This window comes from Schistocerca piceifrons, chromosome 7, assembly GCF_021461385.2.
Source record: "Schistocerca piceifrons isolate TAMUIC-IGC-003096 chromosome 7, iqSchPice1.1, whole genome shotgun sequence".
Classification (NCBI taxonomy): Eukaryota; Metazoa; Arthropoda; class Insecta; order Orthoptera; family Acrididae; genus Schistocerca; species Schistocerca piceifrons.
In genome coordinates this window covers 235,638,078-235,650,222 of record NC_060144.1, presented here as the reverse complement: position 1 = coordinate 235,650,222, position 12,145 = coordinate 235,638,078, and the positions used below count along the sequence as shown (strand labels likewise).

Genomic DNA, 12,145 nt, shown 5'->3' with positions numbered 1-12,145 from the left:
AAGTATTCCAAATTTGTACCGCAATATTTTTAATGGAAGTTTTATAAGCCTGTGTCCTTATTGATTGGACATGGTACGTTCCTTTTCGTGGACGATGAAGGAAATATGCATTTTAATAGGGCTAACATGGGATTTTTACACGCGCCCATTGCGTAAACAGTGTGATTTACGAACTAGAAACATCCCTCAACTGCCGCAGGAGTGCGTTGCTATCGCGTATACCACGTTGGGGCCCACGTACCGTGTACACAAGTCGCATCGTTCCTGAGCATTCAGCAGCATGTTGAACTTGGCACGCTCAACGTTGACGTTCGACAGCACGGTCCGTGTGCCGACGGCTTAAGGTCTTGGTGACCTCACTCTTCAAACGTAAGGGCTCTCTGCTCGTCGAGTTCCTCAAGCGTGGGACCACAATCAATGTGCAGCGCTGTAAAGACACTTTGCAGAAACTGCTACAGGCCGTAAAGTCAAGCCGCCCGGGATGCTGTCGGGCGGAATAATCCTGTTGCACAATAACGCCTGCCGCTGCCAATTGGACGAAGGCTAGCACTGCAGCATCCTCCATACAGTCCAGATCTTTCACTGTGTGATTTTGACATCGTTGGCGACCTGAAGAAGGGAATGCGTTTGTGGACCCGTCAGCAACAGATCGCGTTCTACGACACAGGAATTGATGGTGTCGTCTCCCAGTGGGATAAATGTCTTAACACGTATGGTGATTACTTTTGAGTTGAATTACACCACTGGCCATTAAAATTGCTACACCAAGAAGAAAGGTAGATGATAAAAGGGGTATTCATTGGACAAATATATTATACTAGAACTGATATGTGATTACATTTTCACGCAATTTGGGTGCATAGATCCTGAGAAATCAGTACCCAGAACAACCACCTCTTGGCCGTAATAACGGCCTTGGTACGCCTGGTCATTGAGTCAAACAGAGCTTGGATGGCGTGTACAGGTACATCTGCCCATGCAGATGCAACACAATACCACACTTCATCAAGAGTAGTGACTGGTGTATTGTGATGAGCCACTTGCTCAGCCATCATTGACCACACGTTTTCAATTGTTGAGAGATTTGGAGAATGTGCTGGCCGGGGCAGCAGTTGAACATTTTCTTTATCCAGAAAGGCCCGTACAGGACCTGCAACATGCGGTCGTGCATTATCTTGCTGAAATGTAGGGTTCCGCAGGGATCGAATGAAGGCTAGCGCCACGGGTCGTAATACATCTGAAATGTAACGTCCACTGTCCAAATCGCCGCCAATGCGAACAAGAGGTGACAGAGACGTGTAACCAATGGCACCCCATACCATCACGCCGGGTGATACTCCAGTATGGCGATGACGAATACACGCTTCCAATGTGCGTTCACCGCGATGTCGCTAAACACGGATGCGACCATCATGATGCTGTAAACAGAACCTCGCTTCATCCGGAAAAATGCTCCTGTCTGTGATGCAGCGACGAAGATAACCGCAGCCTTGGTCTCCGAGCTGATAGTCCATGCTGCTGCAAAAGTCGTCGAACTGTTCGTGCAGATGGTTGTTGTCTTGCAAACGTCCCCATTTGTTGACTCATCGATCGAGACGTGGCTGCACGATCCGTTACAGCCATGCAGATAAGATGCCTATCATCTCAACTGCTAGTGATACGATGCCGTTCGGATCGAGCACGGCGTTCCGTATTAGCCTCCTGATCCCACCGATTCCATATTCTCCTAACAGTCATTGGTTCTCGACCAACGCGAGCAGCAATGTCGCGATACGATAAACCGCAATCGCGATAGGCTACATCCGACCTTTACCAAAGCCGGAAACGTGATGGTACGGATTTCTCCTCCTTACAGGAGGCATCACAACAACGTTTCACCAGACAACGCCGGTCAACTGCTGTTTGTGTATGAGAAATCGGTTGGAAACTTTCCTCATGTCAGCACGTTGATGCTGTCGCCAACCTTGTGTGAATGTTCTGAAAAGCTAATCATTTTGCATATCACAGCATCTTCTTCCTGTCGGTTAAATTTCGCGTCTGTAGTACGTAATCTTCGTGGTGTAGCAATTTTAATGGCCAGTAGTGTATTTCATGGCCCCATTGTGACGAGTGTTAGGTTTTCATTTGACTGTCCGTTACAATAACAAATGAATTTTTGTTGAGTCATAGAGACGGGACTTAAATACGAAGAAAAGTAACTTTTCATGAAAAGTGCTGGTAGTATCAAGTGTGTCAAATCAACATAAAAGCAAAATTTTGAGGATTTGTGCGCTACCTGGCAGACGATGTGCGTAACGGCGTCGATGAGCAGCTGGTCCACCCCGTCAGGGTCGACGCGCCGCCAGTCGAGTGAGTCTCGCTGGCAGAGGATGGAGCGGAGGATGAACGCCTGCACCGCGGCCAGCACGGCGCACGGCCCGCCCTCGAGCTGCACCAGCGCCGTCGGCTCGTGCGGGCTGAACGAGAAGCCCTGCGGACGTCACCGGCAGCGACCGCAAACCAACGTACAAACCTAGTGACACTTTGCCATCTCACTAATATAACTACAGGCTCCGGCAAAAAGACCTTCCGTATTTGGTTTGAGTTGTAGTGGGGAGACTGATGTGCGATAAATACGGGGTGTTCAAAAAGTCTCTCCGCAGTGCCGTATGATTGTTAGCCGCGCGTGCCGTATGATTGTTCGCCTGCCTTAGTTACTTCCCCTCAAGTGGACTCTCCCAGCATTCCAATATTTCGTTTATCTCAAAAATGGTTCAAATGGCTCTGAGCACTATGCGACTTAACTTCTGAGGTCATCAGTCGCCTAGAACTTAGAACTAATTAAACCTAACTAACCTAAGGACATCACACACATCCATGCCCGAGGCAGGATTCGAACCTGCGACCGTAGCGGTTGCTCGGCTCCAGACTGTAGCGCCTAGACCGCACGGCCACTCCGGTCGGCTCGTTTATCTCAGTCAGCGTCAGTAGTATCGTTGGTATGTGTCGTTAGATGATGACGTGAACGTTTCAGTCTAGTTCCTTTGTTTCGTTTTTGTTGCTGTTAAAATGCTAACCATTGAAGAACGTGTGTTTCTACTCGAACAAGTGTTCAAAGCTGGCGGCAAATACACTACTGGCCATTAAAATTGCTACGCCACGAAGATGACGTGCTACAGACGTGAAATTTAACCGACAGCAAGAAGATGCTGTGATATGCAAATGATTAGCTTTTCAGAGCATTCACACAAGGTTGGCGCCGGTGGCGACACCTACAACGTGCCGACATGAGGAAAGTTTCCAACCGATGTCTCATACACAAACAGCGGTTGACCGGCGTTGCCCGGTGAAACGTTGCTGTGATGCCTCGTGTAACGAGGAGAAATGCGTACCATCACGTTTCCGACTTTGATAAAGGTTTACCGTGTCGCGACATTGCTGCTCGTAATGACTGTTAGCAGAGTATGGAATCGGTGGGTTCAGGAGGGTAGTACGGAACGCCGAGCTGGATCCCAACGGCCTCGTATAACTAGCAGTCGAGACGACAAGCATCTGATCCGCATGGCTGTAACGGATCGTGCAGCCACGTCTCGATCGACGAGTCGACAGACGGGGACGTTTGCAAGACAACAACCATCTGCACGAACAGTTCGACGACGTTTGCAGCAGCATGGACTATCAGCTCGGAGACCACGGCTGCGGTTACCCTTGACGCTGCATCACAGACAGGAGCACCTGCGATGGTGTACTCAACGACGAACCTGGGTGCACGAATGGCAAAACGCATCATGATGGTCGCATCCGTGTTTGGCGGCATCGCGGTGAACGCACATTGGAAGCGTGTATTTGTCATCGCCATACTGGCGTATCAGCCGGCGTGATGGTATACGGTGCCATTGGTTACATGTCTCGGTCACCTCTTGTTCGCATTGGCGGCACTTTGAACAGTGGACGTTACATTTCAGATGTGTTACGACCCGTGGCTCTAACCTTCACTCGGTTCCAGCGAAACCCTACATTTCAGCAGGATAATGCACGACCGCATGTTGCAGGTCCTGTACGGGCCTTTCTGCTTACAGCAAATGTTCGACTGCTGCACTGGACAGCACATTCTCCAGATATCTCACCAACTGAAAACGTCTGGTCAATGGTGGCCTAGCAACTGGCTCGTTACAATACGCCAGTCACTACTCTTGATGAACTGTGGTATCGTGTTGAATCTGCATGGGCAGCTGTACCTGTACACGCCATCCAAGCTCTGTTTGACTCAATGCCCAGGAGTATCAAGGCCGTTATTATGGTCAGAGGTGGTTGTTCTGGTTACTGATTTCTCAGGATCTACGCACCCAAATTGTGTGAAAATTTAGTCACATGCCAGTTCTAGTATAATATACAGGGCGTTTCAAAAAGAAAGAGCAGATTTCAAACATTTATTTCTCAAAAACTACAAATGATAGAAACACAATTCAAACGTTTCTTGTCAGAGAAAGGTTCAAAGCTTTTCAATGGTCCGCGCAGAAGTTCCATGCAAATCCGCAGTGGCGCTGGCGTTTGTTTGTAGGAAAATGGCGACGACACCACAGGAACGATCATTTTGTGTGCTGCAATTTGCAAAGTTAGAGTCCATTGTTGGTGTGCAACGTGCATTCCGCCGTCAATTCAACAAACAGCCGCCTCGTCATAAGCAAATTTATGAGTGGCATCACAGATTCGTAGAAGATGGTTGCATCTGCAAGCGAAAAAGCACGGGTCGTCCACGCACATCGGATGAAAATGTCGAGCGTGTCCGTGCAGCTTACGAAAGGAGCCCTAGAAAATCCACGGCACGGGCAAGTCACGAACTAAACATGTCTAAAACAACGGTATGGCGCGTTCTGAGTAACCGTCTGCACATGAAGCCGTACAAACTGCAGTTATTGCAAGCATTGCGTCCTGACGACCACAACAAAAGGTTCGAATTTTCAACTGCAATTCTACAGGACATGGAAGAGGACAATTTTGCCGAACGATTAATTTTTTCAGATGAATCAACGTTTCACATTTCTGGTAAAGTTAATCGGCATAACGTACGAATTTGGGCGAGTGAAACTCCGAGGGACGTTATTCAACATGAAAGAGACTCACCAAAGGTTAACGTCTTTTGTGCAATTTCGGTAAACAAAGTTTATGGACCTTTCTTTTTCATGGAGAAAACTATCACAGGAACCATTTACCTGGACATGTTACAAAACTGGCTATTTCCTCAACTTCAGGAAGATTCAAATCACTTCATCTTCATGCAAGATGGCGCCCCACCACACTTCTCTGAACCTGTACGACGGTACCTAAATAACACCATTCCAGGACGGTGGATTGGAAGAGCAGGAGCACAAGATCAATGTCATCGTCTGTGGCCTCCCAGGTCACCAGACCTTACTCCCTGCGATTTTTATTTGTGGGGGTACATAAAGGACTGTGTTTATGTCCCACCTATGCCCGCTACTCTTCAAGAGGTACGACATCGAATTGTTGCGGCCGTGAATTCGGTAACTAAAGACCAGTTGCGTCGTGTGTGGCAAGAAATGAGATACCGGTTTGATATTTGTCGTGTAACAAATGGTGCTCATATTGAGGTACAGTTTTGATATTTGTTGTGTAACATTTGGTACTCATATTGAGTGAAGGACCGTTGGAATTGTGTTTCTATCATTTGTAGTTTTTGAGAAATAAATGTTTGAAATCTGCTCTTTCTTTTTGAAACGCCCTGTATTTGTACAATGAATATCCGTTTATCATCTGCATTTCTTCTTGGTGTAGCAATTTTAATGGCTAGTAGTGTACATAGTTTCAGTTCGTCAAACATTTAGTTCAGTTTTCCCGGAGGCAACACTCCCACATCGCGATACCGTGCGAGATCGCGATACCGTGCGAGATTTGTTCGAAGTACGGGTTCAATGATAGGTGCACTGAGAAATGGTCGTCCTAGCGTTTTGTTTGAGGATAAACTACTCGATATTTCCGATAAAATGTCGATGAGTCAGAACAACTCAGTAAGAAAACTCGCCCAGGAGATCGATGTTAATGTCGGAACGGCCCAAACAGCTGTAAGGAAAAAATTAGAACTTTTCGCTTACAAAGTGACAGTCGAGCAAGAACTGAAAAATACTGATCATGGCAAGAGATTGCATTATTGTCAATGGTTCAAAAATTTCATTCAACAAAATGAAAGGGACATTCTTAATGAAACGGTTTTCACTGCTGAGGCGTGCTTTCATTTATCCGGGTACATGAACTCGCAAAATTCTCTTATGTGGAGTACTGCAAATCCATTGTGTATTCATGAGGAACCACTTCATTCTGTGAAAATAGGAGTTTGGATTGCAACTTCTAGACGTCGGATTGTGCGTCCCATATTTTTCAACGAAACAATATTTTCAACAAGATGGTGCACCCACGCATACAGCCCGCGTTTAAATGTCACTGCTTGCTGATTTTTTTGGTGATCGCATAATTTCACAGGGACTTTGGCCTCCACGATCGCCTGACCTAACACCACCTGACTTTTTCTTCTGGAGTGCAGTGAAAACAACTGTCTCTAAAAACCGTCAAAAATCCATCGATGAAAACTGCAATATCCACTTTCACTGCTTCTGTTACAGAAGAAATGTTACAGCTTGTGTTTGGAAACTTGATTAGACGAATTGAGTTGTGTGTTCGACAACAGGGGGGACACTTTTAACATTTAATGTGAAAATCTGCAAGTAAAAATGAATATTCAATAAATGAATAAGTTATATTTCACTGAGTTTTATTTCGGTATATTCATTGCGGCATACGGCACGCGCGGCTAACATCATACGGCACTGCGGGGAGACTTTTTGAATACCCCGTACGAACAACTTTAGATACACAAATGATACTATACTACTGACAGAAAGTGAAGAAGAGGGAAATGACGAAGAGTTAAAGACACTCTTGCTAAAGCTGAAAGAAGAAATTGAAAAGGCCAGTCTTAGTACAAATGTTAAGAAAAAGAAAATTATGGCAACCATACTTACCATTCCATAGCACAATAGCACATAAGAGGCGAAACAATTGCGGCAGTGTCTACATTCAATTATCTCTGTCCCAAATTTCTGCTGATAGTGATTGCAGCCAGAAAATCGGGAGACGCTTGCTAATTGATAGAAAGACAACGTCAAACTTTGACACGGTTTTGATGGAGTAGAAATATAACTTTAGCACCAAGGGTCCGTATTGTAAGGGCTAAGGTCTTTCCAGTTGTGATGTGCCATTATAAAGGCGGAAACGTGAAGTACAGACAACTTTGAATAGTGCTGCGGTTCTAAGCGCTACAGTCTGGAGCCGAGCGACCGCTACGGTCGCAGGTTCGAATCCTGCCTCGGGCATGGATGTGTGTGCAGTTCTTAGGTTAGTTAGGTTTAATTAGTTCTAAGTTATAGGCGACTGATGACCTCAGAAGTTAGGTCGCGTAGTGCTCAGAGCCATTTGAACCATCTGAATAGTGGTGCTTAGAGTCCCATGCACTGCAAAAAGAAAGAATAGGTCAATATTAGAGCAAATAAAACCAGAGTGCTCCCCGGAAGGCATCATACCGAGACAAAAGCTGACCTTCTTTGGACACATCATGAGAAGACATGTTTCATTGGAAAAAACGCTAATGCTGGGGAAGGTCGAAGGCACTAGAAGAAGAGGACGCCAGAGGATGAGATGGATGGATGGTATCACAGAAGTAATGTGTTTCAAATTGGAAAGCCTACGGGAAAAAGCAGCGTGCTTTGGTTCATGGGGTCACAGAGAGTCGGAATCGACTCAACGAATAGAGAGAGAGAGAGAGAGAGAGAGAGAGAGACTGGTGCGGAGGAGGTGCCGATCAATAGCGCTGGATTTGCCATTCTCAGTAGACACAGTGGCTTGGCTAGTATCGTGCGTTTCTTATGGAGGAGTATATTCGTAACGGTGCTTCAGTGACTACTACTCAGCGAGCATTTCACATCCGGTTAGAACTTGTTCAACACGATTCTGTTCCTGATAGAAAAGCTGTGGTAGTGTGGGTATCAAACTTTACAGCATCAGGTTCTTCACTGAAAAGAAAATCCACTGGCCGACCTCGGAAACACCGGGAAATGTGGCGCGTGTGAGAGCATCCGTCCAGCACTCTCCGAAGCGTTCACCACTTAAAACATACAGCTGCCCTGGGATTGTGTGACAGCAATGTAAGAAGAATCCTGCACAGAGATCTTCACATGCAGAAATACAAAATGATTACCCAAGAATAAAGTGAGAGAGATTGTGAAGCACAAAGTGCGATGTATGAGGAAATTCCACAGAACATTCTCCAGGCGCTGGTTTGATTTATTATGGTGAGACCCACTTCCAGGTGCCAGGTACTATAATAAAATTTCCGCTGCTGGGCAGCAGAAAACAGTCGGGAACTTCACCAACGACCACTTCGCATTTATCAAGTAACAGTTTGGTGCACCGTTGCTGAATATGGTGAGTGGGTTCCGTATTATCGAAGAAAATGGTATAATGGTAACGGTTAATTCAAATAGCTTCTGTTAAGTGATAGAGACCTTCCTCTGACCTAATTTAAAGCAGTTTGCTAGGGACGATGAAGAGGGAGACGTTTGGCTCCAACAAGATGGACCCACAGCTCACACTTCTCGGTGTTCTCTGGAAATTTTGAGAGTTCTTTTCTGGACATCTTCTGTTTTCCCAAGGAGACATCGCCAAGCCTTCAAGTCATCCGATTTATCACCTCGTGTTTTTTTTCTTTCGGGACATTTAAAACCTCAAGCGTACAAAAATCGCCCCACAACCCTGCAAGCACTTGAGCAGGCAATCACCAAGGAAGTGGCTGTCACTCCACCGAAAATGACACGAAGAGCTATGGACAGCTTCCTGGAAAGGTTTCGTCGATGTGTCAACAATGGAGGATGCCATTTACTGCACATAATTTTTAAAACCAACTAATGTAAAATGGCACAGTATTTGTTGTTCAGAAATAAAAGTATTTTCTGTATATCTTTATTTGTTTGCAACTAACTTTTGAAATACGGGAGGTCTTATTGTCGGACTACATAACACACAAAAAATTAGTCACCAACTCTACACTGTATCCCCCCCCTTCATTGATCACCCTGCACTGATGTTGCAGCTCTTATCACCTTCCTCCCATCTCCACAACTTTATTTCTTTTCCCAGGGTAGTTTCAACCGTCTTCCCCTCCAAGACCATGAAATCGTTTCTGAGCTCTCTCCAGTACATCAGCTTTTTGAAATGGATGCCGACTTACTCTTTCCTATGTAGCTGCAAACCTAACCACGTACGATGACATCCCACATCTTTTTTCTACCATTTCCCATCTGCATTTAAATCCATCGCTTGGAAAATTTTGCCAGAATTCCACAGCAATGTCATCCTTACAGGTTTCAAGGTCCCATACAACACTATCTCATCAACACTAATATCATTAAAGTTTTGCTAATAACAGACTTGATCGCATTAATATTTTATATAAACTGCCAATGTACTCGGTATTTTAATTTTATTTTATTTTAACGATGTAATTATGCACATTGTATGACAGAGCCAGCTCATAATTTAATTCATACAAATGCATTTTGGCTGCGTATTATGGTGTTATCTTTTAATTTCACGAAGGATCGATGTGTGTTCGATTCTTACATCATATTCTTGATTATTGGATGGCATCCATTGCACCAGCCAGCCTTCACATCTTTGGTCTACAGAGGAATCGACGTAAAATGTCGTTTCCATAGTTACCAAGCTGGCGTCCCACCATCTATCACCTACAGAGGGCAGCCAACACTCACACGATCAATATCATGCTTAACGAAATTTTTATCCACATTTTAACTATTATATAGAAGTTTTCTTTTAAAAGGAACAAATGCTCTAGTTATTCTTTTATGGACAAAATCAGTGTATTTTAGAAGTAGCTTTTGTTACTTGTACTGACGATTCATAACCATTGAACAGTAATGACGCCATGCTGGAGACAGGGGACGGAGTTGTTATTATTTAACCACGAGCAGCTGAGCCACTCTCAGCGGTAGAGTACATCTCTCAAGAGTAGCCTGCTTAGCCAGCCCAGCTGCTGCCACCATCACGGATATACACATATCAAAAAAAGTTTTGCGTCACCCCGGTTCCAAGAACTCCAGAGACAGACGTTGAATGTGGATATTATATCAGAGACACAGACCCTTTGACTGTTCAGGGATGTCATTAAACCCGCCCAAAGCCGTAAACAACCATGCATGAACAGCGCCTATCATACGGAGGGGGGTCCGACAGCCGATGAGTTCCAGTCATTCCACCAGGAAGGAGGCACACGGCTCATGTTGTCTGTAGTTCAACCAGGCCTACATGGTCAGTATCGTGGCTCGATAGCGTCCGCATTGTTACTTTGTGCCAGGAAGGGCTCTCTACAAGAGAAGTGTCCAACCGTCTCGGAGTGAACCAAAGCGATGTTGTTCGGATATGGAAGAGGAACTGTCGACGACATGCCTCGCTCAGGCCGCCCAAGGGCTACTACTGCAGTGGATGACCGCTACCTACGGATTGTGGCTCGGGAGAACACTGACAGCAACGCCACCACGTTGAATAATGCTTCTCGTGCAGCCACAGGACGTCGTTTTACGACTCAAACTGTGCGCAATAGGCTGCATGATGCGCAGCTTCACTCCCGACGTCCATTGCGAGGTCCATCTTTGCAACCATGACACCATGCAGCGCGGTACAGATGGGCCCAACAACATGCCGAACGGACCGCTCAGGATTGGCATCATGTTCTCTTCACCGATGAGTGTCGCATATGCTCCAACTAGACAATCGTCGGAAACATGTTTGGAGGCAACCCGGTCAGGCTGAACGCCTTACACACACTGTCTAGTGAGTGCAGCAAGGTGGAGGTCCCTGCTGGGATAGATTGAAAAGGTCTGTTTATGGACGACGTGACCCACCAACCACTCAGAGGGACTTCGAAGCGCCGTTGAGGAGTGGGACAACAATCTGAACCAACAGTGCCTTGATGAACTTGTGAATAGTGTGCCACGACGAATACAGGCATGCATCAATGGAAGAGGACGTGCTACTGGGTATTATAGATACCGGTGTGTACAGCAATCTGGACCACCAACTCCCAAGGTCTCGCTGTATGGTGGTACAACATGCAACGTGTGGTTTTCATGAGCAATAAAAAAGGTGGAAATGATGTTTATGTTGATCTCTATTCCAATTTTCTGTACAGGTTCCGGAACTCTCGGAACCGAGATGATTCAGAACTTGTTTGGATGTGTGTACTATTCATAGCAATTATTTTATAAAAACTTCACTTAGTTATTATAATGGTTTTGTTACCTGTGAGCTGGTTTACTAGTTTCTCTGCAGAGTACAAGGTCTGAAGATGGTCTACAACAACATCGGTCACCAGTTTAAATAAAATATTTATGCAATCAAATTGTTACTGGCAAAACTTTGTTGATACACCTGAGATCGCTGTTTCTCCAGAAAAATGTTCCAGAAAAGAACTGAGATCATTGTTTTTATTCTTATAAACAGGAGCACATACGTCAAAAAAAAATTAATGACCGCCAGTAACACCACAATAGTACCATGTAAGTTTACGTTAACGCTTCTGTCTCGGTGCTGGCACCCCACTGCTCACTACATTACACGTCATTGCTCGCCGTGAGCCTTGTTACATTTACCTTGCAGCCTCGCTGGTCATTGGTCGTCCGGAGTATTTATGTACCCTGAAGCTGTTAACACGAGGAGCGTTCAATAAGTAACGCAACACCTTTTTTCTCAGCCAATTTCGTCTGAAAAAATGAAGAATTTGTTGTGGGACATGGCGGAATATTCCCACTTCAGCTCCTATAGTTTCGTGAAGTTCCGGTATGAGGTAGCGCTATACGTAGCCTTCAAAATTATGTCTGTGACGGAGGTGCGTTCGAAGCAGAGAGATATCACTGAGTTACTTTTGGCGGAAAACCAGAGCATCGCAGATATTAATAGTCAGGGTACTCAAAGGTATCTGCCGGCTACGTTCCTCTCCATCTAACAGAAGACCATAAAAAACAACGAAGGAGCATCTGCGCGAAACTGCTTGCGCGTTACGAGTCTGATTGAGACAATT

At 45.4% G+C, this 12,145-nt stretch overlaps 1 protein-coding gene across 1 annotated transcript in view; it reads right to left on the bottom strand.

Moving 5' to 3' along the window:
- The window catches only part of LOC124805591 (ubiquitin carboxyl-terminal hydrolase MINDY-3-like), a 137,339-nt gene that overhangs the window by 120,822 nt on the left and 4,372 nt on the right, over window positions 1–12,145 (bottom strand). Inside the window, exon 2 of the mRNA XM_047266158.1 lies at window positions 2,276–2,470. Coding sequence (XP_047122114.1) covers window positions 2,276–2,470 — 195 coding nt within the window. The remainder of the gene's footprint in view (window positions 1–2,275; window positions 2,471–12,145) is intronic.